The sequence below is a fragment of the Malaclemys terrapin genome, chromosome 2 (assembly GCF_027887155.1).
Source record: "Malaclemys terrapin pileata isolate rMalTer1 chromosome 2, rMalTer1.hap1, whole genome shotgun sequence".
Classification (NCBI taxonomy): Eukaryota; Metazoa; Chordata; order Testudines; family Emydidae; genus Malaclemys; species Malaclemys terrapin.
The window spans coordinates 267,654,733-267,672,753 of NC_071506.1; the positions used below are offsets into that span (position 1 = coordinate 267,654,733).

The following is an 18,021-nucleotide window of genomic DNA, read 5'->3' on the forward strand; positions in this document are numbered from 1 at the left end:
CCCAGGGGTATGAGAACCTCTGGTTGAGAACCACTAGTGTAAATATAAATGATAGGAACGTAGAGCAATTGGGAAGATAGTATCAGAGGGGTAGCCGTGTTCATCTGGATCTGTAAAAAGCATCAGAGAGTCCTGTGGCACCTTTAAGACTAACAGATGTATTGGAGCATAAGCTTTCTTGGGTGAATACCCACTTCGTCAGACGCGTTGGTGAGATGTAATACAAAGTTAAACTGTATTATATAGTTCAGCCACTAGGTGGCACTGTGTGTAAAATACTTTAAACCAGGGGTCTCAAACACGTGGCCCGCGGGCCGCATGTGGCCTGCGAGGTTATTTTCTGCAGGCCGCGCGCTCCTCATGGCCCCCGCACCCTCCTCCAGTGTTTACCTAGAGCAGCTCCGGCCCGATGCGCACCGGGGGCAGGGCAGGCTCCCTGCCTGCCTGCCCTGCCCCCGCGTCGGGAAGCGGCCGGAACGTGGGGAAGGGGGGGCACATTGGTGTGTGTGTTGATGTTGTTTCAGGCACTGCCCCCAGCAGCTCCCATTGGCCGCGGTTCCCCATTCCCGGCCAATGGGAAATGCTAGGGGCGGTGCCTGAAGCAACAGCAATACACACATCCCGGAGCGGCGCGGGGGCGGGGCAGGGCAGACAGGCAGGCAGGGAACCTGCCCTGCCCTGCCCCCGGTGCGCGCCGAGCCGGAGCCCGCCCCCCAATCCCCTCCTGCAGCCGAACCCTCTGCTGCACCCTGAACCCCGACCCCCTGCCACACCCCTCCTGCACCCCAAGCCACTGCCCTGAGCCCCCTGCCACACCCTGCACCCCTCCTACACCCCAACCCTCTGCCCTGAGCCCCCTGCTGCACCCCTCCTGCACCCTTTACCCCTGCCCTGACCCCCTGCTGCACCCCTCACCCCTCCTGCACCCCACACCCCAACTCCCTGCCCTGAGCCCCTACCACACCCCATACCCCTTCTGCACCCTGTGGGGCAGGGAGGGGACGGACTTGGGGTGGGGATTTCGGGGAAGGGGTTGGAATGGGGGCAGGAAACAGGTGGGAAGAGGCAGGGCAGGGGCGGGGCCTCATGGAAGGGGTGGAGTGTGGGTGGGGCCGAGGGGAGGTGTCAGTAATGCGGCCCTCGGGCCAATGTACTAGTCCTCATGTGGCCCTCGTGGTCATTTGAGTTTGAGACCCCTGCTTTAAGCTAACCTGAGCCATGTCTGGCAGAGCATTAAAGGATCTTATGAGGAACACATGTAGTGTGTATATGCAAGCTCTGTACCTAGTTCATATCTGGTACTGAAGTACATGAAGAACTGGATGGCTGTGGCAAAGATTAAATGATTGATAGACCCAACAGCTCTGATGACTTTCATCCTCTGTGGATCCATCTTGCAGGTTATAGTCTGCAGCATATTCAGGTCCTCAGTATACAGAATGAGGTGAAACTCCAACCAGTGAAGAATATATTTTCCAGTAAAAAGAACAGGAGTACTTGTGGCACCTTAGAGACTAACAAATTTATTAGATCATAAGCTTTCGTGGGCTACAGCCCACTTCTTCGGATGCATATAGAATGGAACATATATTGAGGAGATATATATACACACATACAGAGAGCATGAACAGGTGGGAGTTGTCTTACCAACTCTGAGAGGCAATTAAGTAAGAGAAAAAAAACTTTTGAAGTGATAATCAAGATAGCCCAGTACAGACAGTTTGATAAGAAGTGTGAGAATACTTACAAGGGGAGATAGATTCAATGTTTGTAATCAACATCAATGTAACCACCATCAACCTCAGCCTAGATCAATCCACACAAGCAATCCATTTCCTGGACACTACTGTGCTAATAAGCGATGGTCACATAAATACCAACCTATACCGGAAACCTACTGACCGCTACACTTACCTACATGCCTCCAGCTTCCATCCAGGACACACCACACAATCCATTGTCTACAGCCAAGCTCTAAGATATAACCGCATTTGCTCCAATCCCTCAGACAGAGACAAGCACCTACAAGATCTCTATCAAGCATTCTTAAAACTACAATACCCATCTGCTGAAGTGAAAAAACAGATTGACAGAGCCAGACGAGTACCCAGAAGTCACCTCCTACAAGACAGGCCCAACAAAGAAAATAACAGAACACCACTAGCTGTCACCTTCAGCCCCCAACTAAAACCTCTCCAGCACATCATCAAAGATCTACAACCGATCCTGAAAGATGATCCCTCACTCTCACAGATCTTGGGAGACAGACTTGTCCTCGCTTACAGACAACCCCCCAACCTAAAGCAAATACTCACCAGCAACCACACATTACTGAACAAAAACACTGACCCAGGAACCTATCCTTGTAACAAAGCCCGATGCCAACTCTGTCCACATATCTATTCAAGTGACATCATCATAGGACCTAATCACATCGGCCATACCATCAGGGGCTCGTTCACCTGCACATCTACCAATGTGATATATGCCATCATGTGCCAGCAATGCCCTTCTGCCATGTACATTGGCCAAACCAGTCTCTACGCAAAAGAATTAATGGACACAAATCTGACATCAGGAATCATAATACTCAAAAACCAGTGGGAGAACATTTTAACCTGTCTGGTCATTCAATGACAGACTTGCGAGTGGCTATTTTACAACAGAAACATTTCAAAAACAGACTCCAACAAGAGACTGCTGAGCTGGAATTGATATGCAAACTAGATACAATCAATTTAGGATTGAATAAGGACTGGGAATGGCTGAGCCATTACAAACATTGAATCTATCTCCCCTTGTAAGTATTCTCACACTTCTTATCAAACTGTCTGTACTGGGCTATCTTGATTATCATTTCAAAAGTTTTTTTTCTCTTACTTAATTGGCCTCTCCGAGTTGGTAAGACAACTCCCACCTGTTCATGCTCTCTGTATGTGTGTATATATATCTCCTCAATATATGTTCCATTCTATATGCATCCGAAGAAGTGGGCTGTAGCCCACGAAAGCTTATGCTTTAATAAATTTGTTAGTCTCTAAGGTGCCACAAGTACTCCTGTTCTTTTTGCGGATACAGTCTAACATGGCTGCTACTCTGAAACCTGTCATATTTTCCAGTACTACTCTCCTGAAAGCTACCAGATCTGTAGGGATCTGACAGTGAGTTTTTATTATAACATTTGCACTTAGGGGCCACCAAATGAAATTAATGGGCAGCAGGTTTAGAACAAATAAAAGGAAGTTCTTCACACAGCGCACAGTCAACCTGTGGAACTCCTTGCCTGAGGAGGTTGTGAAGGCTAGGACTATAACAGGGTTTAAAAGAGAACTAGATAAATTCATGGCGGTTAAGTCCATTAATGGCTGTTAGCCAGGATGGGTAAGGAATGATGTCCCTAGCTTCTGTTTGTCAGAGGGTGGAGATGGATGGCAGGAGAGAGATCACTTGATCATTACCTGTTAGTGCACTGCCTCTGGGGCATTTGGCATTGGCCACTGTTGGTAGACAGGATACTGGGCTGGATGGACCTTTGGTCTGACCCAGTATGGCCATTCTTATGTTCTTATGTTCATTAGTGAACAGTAGTTAGGGATGAATTTTTACATGTAAATAGCAGTGAGGGAATAACTCAGGGCTCACCTATTTTTCAGAGCCTGCTCTTTTTAACATGTTTGTTGTTCTCACGTTATTTTGTAGGTCTTTCCCTTGGAATTTGATACCAATCCTTGAAAGGGGGCTAAGCAAGGGGGTTCGGTTTTCAGCAAATAGAAAACTGGCAACCCTACATGTGAAGGGGCAATGTGGCCAGCATCACATCCAATTGCTTTTGACTGCCCTAACCTGATGGATCAGATACCTTTTTGCAGCGGGGTACATGGGTGCCAACTTCTCCTGGCGCAGTGGGTGCTTGCGCCCCCCTGACTCCACCCCTGCCCCACCCCCATTCCAACCTCTTCCCCAAATCCGCACCCCGCCTTCTCCCCCTCCCTCCTACCGCTTGTTACGCCGCAAAACAGCTGTTTGTCGGTGGCAAGCGCTGGGAGAAGTGGGGAAGGCATGCTCAAGGGAGGAGGCGGAAGTGAGCTAGGGAAGAGGGGCGGGGCCACAGGGAGCTGCTGTGGGTACAGAGCATCCACCAATTTTTCCCCATGGGTGCTCCAGCCCCGGAGCACCCACGGAGTCGGTGCCTATGGCAGGGTAAATTGGAGGTGGCATTTCAGTGAGACTCAAAGTCACAACCTTCAGGTTTGTAATCAAGCATCTTAACCACTGAGCCACGTCCTTTACATTACATAAAAACAACGGGGAGGCCTTGTGTCACCTTAGAGACTAACACATTTATTTGGACATAAGCTTTAGTGGGCTAGAACCCACTTCATCAGCTACAACCGTGGCAATCAGAGACTAGACTCTGGGCTGGGCCACGCCACGCCACGCCTCCCCACTGCTCCCTTTCCTCGCCCCGTAACTGTCGCCGCTCGCGCCTGCGCCCAGCTTTTATAGTTTAGCTCCGCCTTTCCCCACCCCTCTGTTCCGAACGGCCGCAGCCTACTCACCTAGCCCCGCCCCCGGGGGCCGTTTGGGCCCCGCTCCGCTTTTGGGTCAGTGCTGACCCCGCCCGCTGCCCTGCCCCCTCATCTCGGGGTAGTGCTAGCCACGCCTTCCTCTTAGCCCCGCCCCCTGCGCTCGTACTAGCTCCGCCTTCCTCCCTGGCCTCGGCGCTTGGGGACATTCAGGTCCCGCCTCTCGTTGTCTCGCGCCCTCGGGGCTGTTCTGACCACGCCCCCTGAGCCCCGGCTAGCCCCGCCCTTCTCCCGCCCCCGGCCGGGGGCTGGGCTAATGGTGGCGCAGCGGACGCTTCTGCCGCGCTGTGACGCAGCCAGAGAGGCTGGGCCTTCCCCTCCTCCGCCGCCGGACGGTGACAGCCCCCGGAGATAGCGAGTGCCGCTGGGGTTGTCGGTGGCGCCTGTCGCCTCGCTCGCCGCCAGGGACCCGGGGAGCAGTTGGCGTTGCGGCTGGCCATGGTCTCCCGCCCGCCGCTGGAGGGGCAGGAGCAGAAGCGGCGGCCGCAGCCGCCATTGCGAGCCGGGGCTGCGGGAGTATGAAGGATGGAAGCGGACGAGGTGACAATTCGTGAGCAGAACTTCCACAGCCAAGTGCGGGAGTACACGGTGCGTACGGGGGTGACCCGCCCCGGAACCCCCACCCCCCATGCAGCCCGCCCTGTAACCCCCCTTCATCCTGCCCCTCATGCCGCCCGCCCTGTCACACCGTCCCCCCATCCGGCCCTGGAAACTCGCCTCGTTCCGACCCCCGTCCTGTCCCCCCAATGCTCCTATGCCACTTCCCCTCATCCCGCTTGCCCCGAACCCCTCCCATCCCAGCTGCCCTGGAACCCTCTTATTCTGACCCCCATATTGTCTCCTCTGGAACCCTCCTTCATACCACCCCCACATCCTCCCCCCCCCCCCCGGAATCCCTCTTCATACCACCCCCACATCCCCCCCAACCTCCTTCATACCGACCCCTTTCCTGCCCTCCTTTTTGATCCCATCCACTCCTCATCCTGCCTGCCCTGGAACCCTCACCCCATCCTGCTGTCAAACCCCCTGCCTTTCCTGAATCACCCCCATACCTACCCCTATCCTGTCTCAGAACCTCCCCCCTCATACCAACCCCCCGATCCTGACCACTCCAGAACCCCCTTGTATATTGTTCCTTTGCATCCCACCCCTGCTCCTCTGCCCACAGTGGAACCCCCCTGTGCTCCCCATCCTATCTGCCCTGGAGCACCCCTCATACCATTCCTCTCCATCCTGCCTGCTCTGGAATCCCCATCCTTATCCTGCCTATCCAGCCCTCTCTGTGACTCTTCCTCAACCCCATCCTGCCTGCCTGTGAACTCCCTAACACTGCCCCAGACCATCCTGCCTGCCTTGTAACCTACCACCATCCTACCTCCCCATTAATCTACTCATAGTGCCCCTCACTGTTCCACTCTATAACCCCCTCATAGTGTCCTCACTATCCTGCCTGCCCTATATATCCCATTTTCACACTTCCGTCTCTGTATTCTCCTATTTTACCACACTACATCCTCTCATACTATTCCTCCCTACCTTCATACTGCCCCATATCACACTCTGTCACCTCATACTGCCCTCCATTTATAATACTACCTATTTATTTACCCATGGTGCCACTCCAACTTACCCTATGAGCCACCCTGTATTTCCTCTGATACTGTTTCATGACTCTTATCCATTATAGCCAGGTGCAGGAGTACATGGTGTGCCTGGGGAGGCTTACCTGTGCCCCCATAACACCCTCTCTGCTGTTGCATCTCTTAACCTTAACTCTTAACTCCACAGATAAGTGATAATGTACAGAGGATACATTGCATCCCTATGCTTCTGTACTCCACCTGCACCCTCATGCTGCTGCATCATGCCTCCTACCAGTCAAGTATAGGAATACACAGTATTTACATGTGTCCTGTCACCCGTCTACCATGCTGTCCTACAACTGCTCTCATTTCTCTCCTCAGCCAAGTGTAGGAGTACACAGTGTGTACAGAGAGCATACATTCCTTTCGTACCTCCCTAAAATTTCCCTTCATGCCATCCCCAGTACTGTCCCATGCTCCTCTCTCTCCCATAGTCAAACACAGAAATACACTGAGCATATGGGTGGTATCAACTGCCCCAAGCGCCTCTGGAAACAACCAGATGCCACAATACACATAGATAGAGGGTTCTGGTAGGGATCTCACTCTGTACTGTCTCATTCTCCCCCAGCCACATGTGGGAGTATATGGTGCATACATAAGTACTGTGAAGTGGGGGCAGACTATTACAGTCAAAGGTACATGCTATGTACTGGAAACATACCATTTCATACTGACCCATACCACTCTTATAAAGTTTGCAAACATATATGCAAAGATATATACATTACTAGATTATATTTGAAAATTGATCCCTTGAATAAGAATATGATTTCATAATCTAGTAACTTGTGATGGCATGTATCAGAGGGGTAGCCGTGTTAGTCTGAATCTGTAAAAAGCAACAGAGGGTCCTGTGGCACCTTTAAGACTAACAGAAGTATTGGGAGCATAAGCTTTCGTGGGTCTTACCCACGAAAGCTTATGCTCCCAATACTTCTGTTAGTCTTAAAGGTGCCACAGGACCCTCTGTTGCTTTTTGTGATGGCATATTTGTCAATTTTATTAGACAGCGATATTAAGTTTGGGTGGGATGACGGTGAATGGATTATTTGGCAGTGGGAACCTGACTGGATCCCTTAAGTACTCATTTCCATAGTTTCTAAAAAGGTGTAGAACTTTTTGTTAAAGTTTAATATGTTGTGGGTGGTGTTTGGACTCTACTGAAGCTGGTTCAAGTTACATATTTTCTCCTGTTTTTCTTAAGTGAGCGCGAAAAGTTTAACCAAGTTTGGTGCAAAAGGTCTATTGGAGGGGGTCCCTACTGCAACAGATCCTGAGGCCCACAAAACATGGCTCCTCTATTCGACATATTAACGAATCTGTAGGAGATGTATGTGATAGTGAGACTTCCATCAGTGTGGGGTATAGAAATAGCAAATAGTGGCGGGGAAATGAGGATACAGGGGATGAGGATTTTTTCAGTATAGAGAAAGGCTTGAAGTTTCCTGGGCACCCACCTTCCTTGCCCTCTCTCCCTTGCTCCATTCATGACCCCTCTATGTTTCCTTTAATCTGCACTCCTAGGGTATGTCTACACTACCCTCTTCTTTTGGCGGCATATAGTGTACCTCTACCCATGTAGTCCCCCTATCATGGGTATAAATAGCAGCGTAGCCAAAGAGGCATGACTTAGGCAAGTAAAGACATGCGTGAAAAGTATGGGTCAGTATGTGAGTACATATCCTATGGCGACTCTACTCGTCCAAGCTGTGCTGCCCTATCTAGGCTGCTGTTTTTAGCAGTGTACTGTCTTGCTGCCAGTGCCTTTCCCCACTAGAGGGAAAGATTCCAGAAGTGGGGAAAGGCTCTGGTTGGGGAGAAGCAGCAGGAAAAAGCTTGGGGAGCTCTCTGCTGCTGGAGCCTTTGCCTGCCACGGGGAGGTTCCCAGCTTCCTCACCCCTACCAGAGCCTTTCCTCCCCTCAGTGAAAGGCTGTCAGCAGAACCTTTCCCGGTGCCTCCCTGTTGCTGGAGTCTTTCATTGACATGTGTAGCCACACACTGCACTGTGGAAGCAGCTTGCTTTTTGCTGCAGCATATAGCTACATGTACACTACATGCCACTGACACTGGTGTGTAGTGTAGACGTAGTCCTTGGGCTCCTGTGTACCTCCTTATCCACCAGTGCCCTGCCTGTGTTTTGCTCCCACATGTGATGCTTCCTCTTGTGCCTCGTCAAGGTGCCCACGTTCTGAGACTGGAACCATGACTCCATGTTACCTTTCCCTGTACAGCCCAGTGTGACAGTATACAGTGCCTGTAAATGCCCAAAACCTGCCAAAAACTAAGCAAAGATTAACTCACCTATACGTGTAAATGTCCCTGAAGCAGTAGCTTAGCTCTTGTACTAGGTCTTACTTTGGTGTAACTTACGTTTTGCAGGGGCGTGCACAGATATAAAAAACTGGCCACTTTTGGAGGGGCACTTTCTGTGCAGCTCGAGGAGCTGGCTCTCCCTCCTTCGGCCTTGGGGTCGGAGGAGCTGGCTCTCTTCCCCTCCTCCTGCGTCCTGGTGGAGCTCGCTCTCCCGCCCAGCCCGGAGGAGCTGGATCTCCTGCCTTGGCCTGGTGTCAGCGGAGCTCACTTTCCACACCCTGGAAGCGTTCTGTGCCCCGCTGACTGGTGGTCCCCGTACCCTGCTTGTCCCTCGTTGTGCACACCCCTGCTTAGGGGAGTGGTTTATTCATACCCCTGAGCGACATAAATTTTGCTGACAAAAGCCATAGTGTAGACATAGCCTAAGTTTATTTGATGATCTTGCTAGGGGTACCTATATTTAGATAACTGAGGCAAAGTATTCTCAGTGAAGGACTTTCTATTCTTGAGCCATTCTTGAGGTGTTAATTGCCCACTTCATTTTATGTGGTTTCTTGCAGTGTTTAACTCCATATGCTTGACAGTCTGTTCCACCTTGTATTTAGCTGTTTACCTTTTCCATACCTCAAGAAGAGCTGTGTAAAGCTCAAAAGCTTGTCTCTTCCACCAGCTGAAGTTGGTCAAATAAAAAATCCACCTCGTCCACCTTGTCTTTCATATTCTTGAGCCAGTTTATTGATCTTTAGTATTATGCAAGACCATCTGTTTTCTCAGGGTTTTGATAGAAGGGATAATGTAGAAGTAGTTCATGTGTATTTTGTTAAATTCATGTACAGTGTGGCCAGAGCGTCTCATAAATGCATTTTAGAAGTATAGAAATAAAAGTAGTCCCTATCTATAGCTAAGTGAGAGTGTATCCCCAGCTTACCTGCAGCCTCCTATACCTCTTAACAGTTATGAAGTATATGGTGAGTATCATTTTAGCCCAATTTCTTTTTATCTCCCCAATGCTTCCTGAAGCTAAATGAAGTACACAGTAACACTCTTGTGCACCCTCCTGTTACCCTGAGTCTTGTCCCCTGCTAATCAAGGCAATACACACAACATCCACATCAGGAACTGTACTGTAACCTAAATACCACCACTTTCCAGTATTTTAACAGTGAGTTGTGCATAGTTATCTCCACAATTGAGATAATATGCTCCACCTTCTGATGTGTGCATATAACATAAATTTAAACCAGGGTAGGAGGCAGTGATATAACTAAGGGAAGAGTTTGGCATTAGTTACATAGTGTTATAATGGAGTGAATTTCTGATGGATTATGTGACAGTATACAAGTGAGTGAACTTTACCAAATCTGCTAGTATTTTAGCAGTTTTAAAGATTGTGTGATATAAATAAAAATAGTCTTTGTTTTGTGTCAGGAAAGCGTAGTTCTTGTTTCTCCCAATAGCATGCTTTAGGAAGGGAAACAACAAACTTCCTGTAGATGAAAGAAATGAAATAATTTCTGATGCTCTTTTTTAAAAACAGCTGCATGAAATTCCTAGATTACAGTTCTGTGGTTTGATAAAACTCCTAAATAAATCCTTAATCTAATAATTTCTCTATTATAATTGGCCTGTTCTAAATGTTTCATTTTTGAAAACAGGTAAAATAAAACTGACATATGATCAAATTTTTCTTTAGTAAAGGAGTTCTCTCTTCCCCTGGATTGGTGTACTCACTGCATGGAAGAAGGCAAGCACATGTGGTATGGGTTTTAACCATGCCACAAATTTATTAGTCAAATTACCTCCAAGGTACCCCTCCGGGGACAGTCCACTGCAGTCACTCGCACCCCATTGATCATTTGCCAATTTTTGTGGGCTCCCACCATCGGGGGAGCCAATCATCACACTAGGAGAGTCTAAGGGCACTTCCATTTGTCTGCTAGCATCCCTCCTCCTTCCAGGGCTTGAGGCAACAGGATACTTCGACCCCCAGAGAGCACTGTCATCAAGCACATTGGTGGGGCAGTCCCACAGGTAGTGCTCCTGCCCCAGTTTGTTTGCTGCAGGGCTTAGATATGATACTCCCATCTCATAAAGAGATGCCCTTGGGATGCCCACTATGTTACCTTTTTGGATCTGGAGCCTAAATCAATGGCGTTCCTGCATGGGGCACCTGCCACGAGGCACCAGCATCAGTTGGGCTGCTTCCATCCCACCCTGCATGGGCTACTAGAAGTTTGGCCACGCAATACCGAAATCATCTAGGAACATATTGCACTTATATCAGAGAGATGCACTCCTTCCTTTACATAAAGCTCAGTCATACTCTGAGCTTCGTGACCATGTCTGATAATAGAGCTACCTCGGGACTGTAGCCATGTTTCTACTTTCTATGGTCCTTCCTGTAGGCCATCTTTTTGTGGGTGTACTGCAGTTGGCCAAACCTTGCGGGCCAACATCTCCAGCAGTACTATCCCCACACTGGGAAATGTGTTCACCGGCAGTCCAATATTCTGCTTAACCTTCAAAATCAGTTTGAGGTTGGAGCACATTCCCAGGTTGTTCTTCCCTAGGTGGATAATGATGATGTCAGGCGTATCCTCCCAGGGTGCCAGCCCATGCAAGAAGAGCATGAGCTGATCCCAGGATATGCCCTGTCTGCCATGCCAATACAGAATCGCATCCCTTCCAATGTCCACCTGTGAGCCTCTCTCCAAATTACGTGCTCTCTTGTAAACCCAGTGCACAATGCTGTGCTCTCAAATCCCTATTCTCGACTGTGTGTGCTGCAATATATTCTTTATGATCGACATGGGGGAGGAAGCAGACATGATGAAAACCTGTGGTGCTTACAGCCCACCGCCTGCATTACCTTCCCCTCAGACACCTGCTGTAGGAATTACACACCCTGGATTGCCAGTGTCCTATAGCCTGGACCTCTGACTCACCCATGCCCAACTGGGTAGCCACTGTTGAGGCGTCTGTACAGAGAGAGTGGGAGGCATGCTCTCCTGGTGGCAAGATCAAGAGTAAGAGCTGTTTCTAAAAGACTCCCACAAACTGGAATTTGGTTAGGAAGGAATGGTCACTGTGTAGAAACAGGGGACCCCCCCTCGCTGGGTTGGCATTGAGCCACATATATGTGCAGTTCCTGTACAGATGCAGGTTCATCTTACCAGAACGGTGCAGAACAACAGCCTCGCTGAACCGCCTTTGATCTGTTTTTGACCTGTGGACTTTGAGCTATAGAGAATCACCTTCCCACTGCACGTCATGTAGTTTGGGAGCCCGCCCTGAAGAGTCTCTGTTGGCTGAAGGCCCCAGCTCACTGACCTGAAAGGCCCCAAAGAAAGCCAACAGAAAGGCTTCCTTGAAGAGTACAACTTCACACCTGCCCACCCGTGAATGGCAGATGCAAGGAAGAACCTAAACTGATTGGCTTAGTACCTGCAAGGTCACTGGTTTCCTGACATTGCTCCGTGTCCCAGCAGCCTGTGCCCAACCTTCCAGCATCCTATGGGCCATGAATCCCCTACAGGGGTCCAGATGACCTACAGACCCGCAGTCAAAGGACACCACAGCTAACTGGTTAGCTGTTGTCGGTGGTGCCAGCCATTGCCTATGCAGTGAGATCATGAACTGCCAGGTTTTGGAGATATGGGCCCTGGGGAGACTCTCAGCCCGCTGAATGCTTGGAATGCCTCAAATGCCATCATGTAGGCCAAACAGATGCATGGTGCGATGATCCCTTGGCTGTGGATATTGCTTCTAGCAACCAAGATTTCATAGGGCTGCCAGCATCTGGTTTGGTACCTCTGTGACCTCTGATGTTAGTGCTCTGAATCTGTCGACTGGCTGTTGAGAGAGAGAGCATCAGTTATGCCTTTGGTAAGCCCACGTACGTGCTTGTCAGTGAAAGGAATGTTGCATTGGCGAAAATGGAGAACGAAAGTCCTCACAAACCTCATTATCCTGGCAGATTTAGCGGACTGAAAGTTCACCAAGTGACTAACCGCTTGATTGTTGCACCAAAACCTCATCCTCTTGTCCTTGAACTCCCCATCCTGAATAGTGACCAGAATGGGGAAGAAATCCAGGAACGTGATGTCCTTCAAAACTCGACTCCCTCCATTCCTGGGGCCACTCGTGGGCACACCAGTGCTCCCTGAAATACAAGCCAAAATCTATCCTGCTTGCTGCACCTGAGAGGACTTGCAGGTCAGCCTTGATCATGTAAACATCCCTCCATACAGACACCCTGTTACAGTGAGTGAGGAATCAGTGCCAGGTCTTTCTTCATCTCTGTAGTGACCTTCATAAAGGGGTGTGGGCCCATAGCTCAATAGTAGCAGTAGCAAACTGCTCACAAAAGGCATGCCCGGAGGCTATGACTTTCCATATAATGTTCAAGTTGTCCAACAGGCATTGGAGATCCCTTAGACAAATGTTTTTGGTCCTGCTGACTCTAACAACCATATGTATTTTTAGTGCCATGAATTTGTCCCAACTTAGGTGGGATTACCCCTGGACTGTGTTGTGCTCCGTACCTAGGTACATAAATGTGTTCTCAGGTCCCTCATTTTTTTCATCAGCTAGGGGAATACCCAATTTGCCCATCAGCTCCTGAAAATCCCAAAGGAGCCCCTTACACTCATCCTGCCTGAAAACAGAAAATTGTCCAGATAGTGTGTCACCTGTTGGCGTCCTGCACACCGCCTGACTGCTCAGTCTAGCCTTGTGCTGAATTTTTTCAAAGATTGCCCATGAAATAGCACAGCCCATGGGCATTGTTCTGTGCACATAAAGCTGATCATGAAAGAGGTCGCAGTCATCTGGGTGGCCTGGGAAAAGGCAGAAGGCTGACTTAATGTCGTTCTTTGCAAGCAAGGCAAAAAGGCAGTATAAGGTGCCATGTGCCTAATGTTGAATAATGCGTAGCACATGGTGAACAGCCTGGGGTTGATTGCATTGTTCACCGATTTCTCTCTTTTGGGTATAAGAGATGATATTCACCAGGAACTTTTAGGGACAAGGCCCACAGGGGAGATATGGAGATCAGGCAACAGCATTTGCTGGACAGACTCTGCCCAAACCAACCTACTTTTGAATCTTAACCTCGCATCTGTTAAAGGGACATTTGCCATTTTGTGCACCCTCTCCCCTTCTATGGGATAGTGAACAAAACCCTCCTACAAATATATAGAATCCTCTTCCTTGGAATAATCCCTTAAAAGGTGGCTAAAACACCCAAGTTAATTGGAGATATTGCCTTTTTCAGCCATTCTGGCCCTGCCCCTGCTCTGCGCTGTCTTGGGTTGCTCCCCCCATCCTCTGGGGAAGGTGTGCTTAAAACATGGGCAGCTTGAATATTCGTGCCTGCCTCCACAATGCCTGCATTCATGCCCAAACCTACAGGATGCATGGAAACACTTCCCTGTCTCAGTGTACGCCCAGCATGAAAGCCTGGGCTGGCCAGGTGTGGGTGCCTTGATCCTCGCCCTGTCCCCCTTTTCACACCCTGACTTTACCAGTATATAGCCACTATTGATGTAAGGGCCTGTAACAGGCACCCCCAAGCCGGGCACTACAGCCATAGTTCCTGATTGGTTTCATTCCAGCACAAGAAGTGGTTCAGGGTTCCCTCATTCTAAATTGCTTATCCTACCAGAGCCCTGAGGTGCCTCAAAAAGTATTATACAGCCTGCATAAAATATCTAGTACTTCAACATGGGCCTATGCATTGCTGGTTATAGCTGTCCCATCATTCCCATGTAGGTGATTTAGGCTATAAGCTTGTTGTCCCAATTCATCTCTGTCTTTGGGCGCCTTATACTATCTTTTTCTCTCCTCTCCACTTTATTCCTTTCCTCCAATATAGGCTCTCCCTGAATTGCAGGGAGAATACGTCCATGTAATCTGCTCGCCATATCTTCTCCTGTGTTAACTGAAGGATGGGCCCCCAACTGATCTGAAGCAGCTGCATACGAGACTACATTCAAATCCACATTAGTGGACCTCCTGGATTGCTGCATTAAAGGCTATGGGGCCAGCAGCTGTGATACTGGAATCTGTAAGGCTACCATCTGAGGAGCCGGTGGCTGGAGGGTTGTCCACTGGGGGCTCTGGGCATTGTGGTCCCCTGTACCTGCAGTCAAAATCCGGGCTTTGGAGCGGAGCCTGGAGCTGGAGCGCGGAGCAGCTCCGGAGTAGTGGAGCTGCAGGTTTTTGCCTGGAGCTGGAGCAGAGCCAGAGCACAGCTCCAAAGCCCTGGCAGCCATGGGGCATGTTTTGTGACCTCTCCTCTGTTCATGTCCCACTTGTGTGCCCCTGCAGGCCTGACTCTGAAGCTACCTGGAGCCCACCCTGTTGCTCCCACCAGAACTGTGTGTCTGAGACAGCAGGAGTTGGGAGTGTGCTAAACCCCAAACACATGCATTTGGGGGCAGGGCTAAACAACCATGCCCTGCTGCCTGCTCTCCCTCTCTCTTGCCTGTTTGTGAACTCACTCTACTGCAGGAACCGGGGTGTCCCATGCTGTGCCTGACTGTTTTCCTGAGCTGCAGTCCATTTTGGATCAGACTGAATCACCTCCATGAATTGCCCTATTCCTGGATACTTAGTATGTAGTTCCCTTCCCGACATCATGCTTTTTTCTTTCCCCTTCCTGACCTTTCTGTTTGCCTCCTGCTCCAGGATAGGCAACACACGTCCTCCTGCATCTGGCGGTTGCAATGGGTCTGTTAGCCCCTCCTGCTGCCCTACTGTGTCTTGGTTGGCCAGCTGCAGGGCTGGGACCATGTGCCCTGCACAGTCAACCAGAGTTTGATCATTGCCAGACTGCTGCCTATGTCCATGTGCACTGCATGCTTTGTTCCTATTTGGCTGCTGGAAACCAGCAAACGGGAAGTGGCCTTGTGCACTGGGCTCTTATAATGGCTCCAAATCTTGAGCCATATCCCACAAGACCTCAAGCCTACCCCAGAATTCCTGTGGGGGCTGGTGTCAAGTATCGGGGGGTAGCCGTATTAGTCTGTATCTACAAAAACAACAAGGAGTCTGGTGGCACCTTAAAGACTAACAGATTTATTTGGGCATATAAGGTGCCACCAGACTCCTTGTTGTTTTTGTGGGGGCTGGAAATCTCATGGGATCTGACCTATCCTGTCTTTTTGACCTCTCCGTCGCGGGAGCCATCGAACCACAACCCTTGCTAGGCTTGTGAACTTCAAATCATTTCAAATGCCAGATGAAAGGCTCTCAGCCCTTTGTAATGAATGGTGTGCGTCTTCCCCCCCCACCCCCTCGTAAGTCCCAGAGATATGTCATGCCAGCTCTTGGTCATCTCATGTTTGTGAAAGTTGTTGCATTGACCAAATGGAGATAATAAAATAATTTATTTAGTGAATAGGGAATAATAATGCAAACCTTTCTATGCTGTCAACATACTATTTTGTCTTAAAGGGATCGCTTCTCTGGTGATTGAGTAGTAGAGTCTACACCAGTGATTCTCAAACTTTTGTACTGGTGACCCCTTTCATGTAGCAAGCCTCTGAGTGCGACCGCCCCCCCCCCCTTATAAATTAAAAACACTTTTAAATATATTTAACACCACTATAAATGCTGGAGGGAAAGCGGGGTTTGGGGTAGAGGCTGACAGCTTGCGACCCCTCATGTAATAATCTCGCGACTCCCTCAGGGATCCCAACCCCCAGTTTGAGAACCACTGGTCTACACCCATTTCTTGATCTCTCTCTTAGACTGTCATCAAGGATGCCAGTTGTTGTGTGATACTTGTTCAGTATAGTTTCAATCAATTTGACTGGTACTGAAGTTAGGCTTATTGGCCTATAATTGCCAGAATTGCCTATGGAGCGCTGCAAGCTCTGTTCCTTTTGGCTGCTGAAAACCAGCAACCAGGAAGTGGCCTTCTGTACAAAGCTGACTCTTTTCACCATGACTCTTTGATGACTGTAATGCAAATTAATTTGCTGTTCTGGCATAATGACCTGTTGTCCAGAAAAGCTGTTGGAGCAGTCTAAACTATTCCCTAGTTCAGCATTTCTCAAATGCGGCCACCAGGGGTTTTTAATGTGGCCATGACAGCCTTCGTGCAGTGATGGGGACGGGGGGGGGAAAGGGGTGACAAAGCACCAGCCATTCCCCCCCCGTCCCTGTTGCTCCTAGATGTTCCGCCTTGACCCACCTCTGCATGGCTTTGGTGCTAAGCCCTGGCTCCAGCTGCGCGGCAGTGGGTGCTGAGCCCCAGCTCTGGCCGCGCTGCTCCAGTCATGGGGTTTGGGGCTCTGACCCCTGGCTTTGGCCACACAGCCCCGGCCCCTGGCGCTGATTCCCGGCCCCTGGTGCTGATCCCCAGCTGCACTGCAGCAGGCGCCGACCCTCGGCTCTGGTCCCAGGCTCCAGCCGTGTGGTGATGGGAGCCGACCCTGGATGCTGACCCCTGGCCATGCAGCAGCGAGTGCCAGGCGCTGACCCCTGCCTTCGGCCACGTGGCCGGGGCTTCGGCACTCAGCTCCTGGCTCTGGCCGTGTGGCACTGGGCACTGGCCCTGGGCAGCAACCCACAGCTCTGGCCATGCAGCAGCAAGCTCCATTCCCCAGCTCTGGCCATGCAGCTCCAGCCGTGTAGCTCCTGCTCTGGGCTCTGGCCATAGAGGGTGCCGACTTCTAGTGCTGGCCATGCTGTGGTAGGGCTCACTACCCCGCCTGGCTCCCGCTGCCTTCCTGGCCTCGCATTCATCCCCAACATCACTCTGGGTCCCCCACTGCCTCCCCCGGCCCCATATCCATTCAAATATTGCTCCTGGCACCTGCTGCCTCCCTCTCCAACCTCCCTATCCAGGGCTTAATTTGTCTTGAGGCTTGTTGAGAAAATGATATTCACAAACATGCAAGTATCACTTTTTCACAGCAGACTCACTAGCTAGTTGGGAGGCTGTGAAAAAAGATATGTGTATGTTTGTTAATATCACTTACCACTTTTCACAGCCTCCCATGTAACTACTAAGTGTACTGTGAAAAGTGATATTAACACTTATTAATAAATATCACTTTTCAAAGCATTAATTTTATTACTTAGTCTGCAAAAAAAAAAAAAGGGGGGGGGGAATAAAGCCCTAATTTACGATTTGGATGTGTACATGTGCATATTTATTTTTCCTAAAGTTAATTACGTATTTTAGGAAAAAAGTGTCAGTGCAGCCACCAGCAAGAGTTGGTGGCTGCACTTTGAGGCCACCAAAATTTTTGTTGAGAACCCCTGCCCTAACTAATGTGGTCTTACAACACAGGTACATAACTTTTTAAAGGGAAAGGCTGAGACATGACTAACCTGATTCAGTAAACAGGAAGTTTAGAAGCCAAGAGTGAAATTTGTTAAAGTCAATATGTATTTTGTTGACTTCAGTGGGCCCTGGATTTTACCCTTAAATAAACATTGGCTGTCTTTTTGAAAAAAAATG

At 49.7% G+C, this 18,021-nt stretch overlaps 1 protein-coding gene across 3 annotated transcripts in view; it reads left to right on the plus strand.

Moving 5' to 3' along the window:
* Positions 1–4,838: 4,838 nt before the first annotated feature.
* Positions 4,839–18,021, plus strand: part of LMBR1 (limb development membrane protein 1) — a 218,787-nt gene continuing 205,604 nt past the window's right edge. For all 3 annotated transcript variants that reach the window (XM_054021114.1, XM_054021113.1, XM_054021112.1), the window contains exon 1: positions 4,839–5,174. In XM_054021114.1, coding sequence (XP_053877089.1) covers positions 5,112–5,174 — 63 coding nt within the window. In that variant the 5' untranslated portion in view covers positions 4,839–5,111. The remainder of the gene's footprint in view (positions 5,175–18,021) is intronic.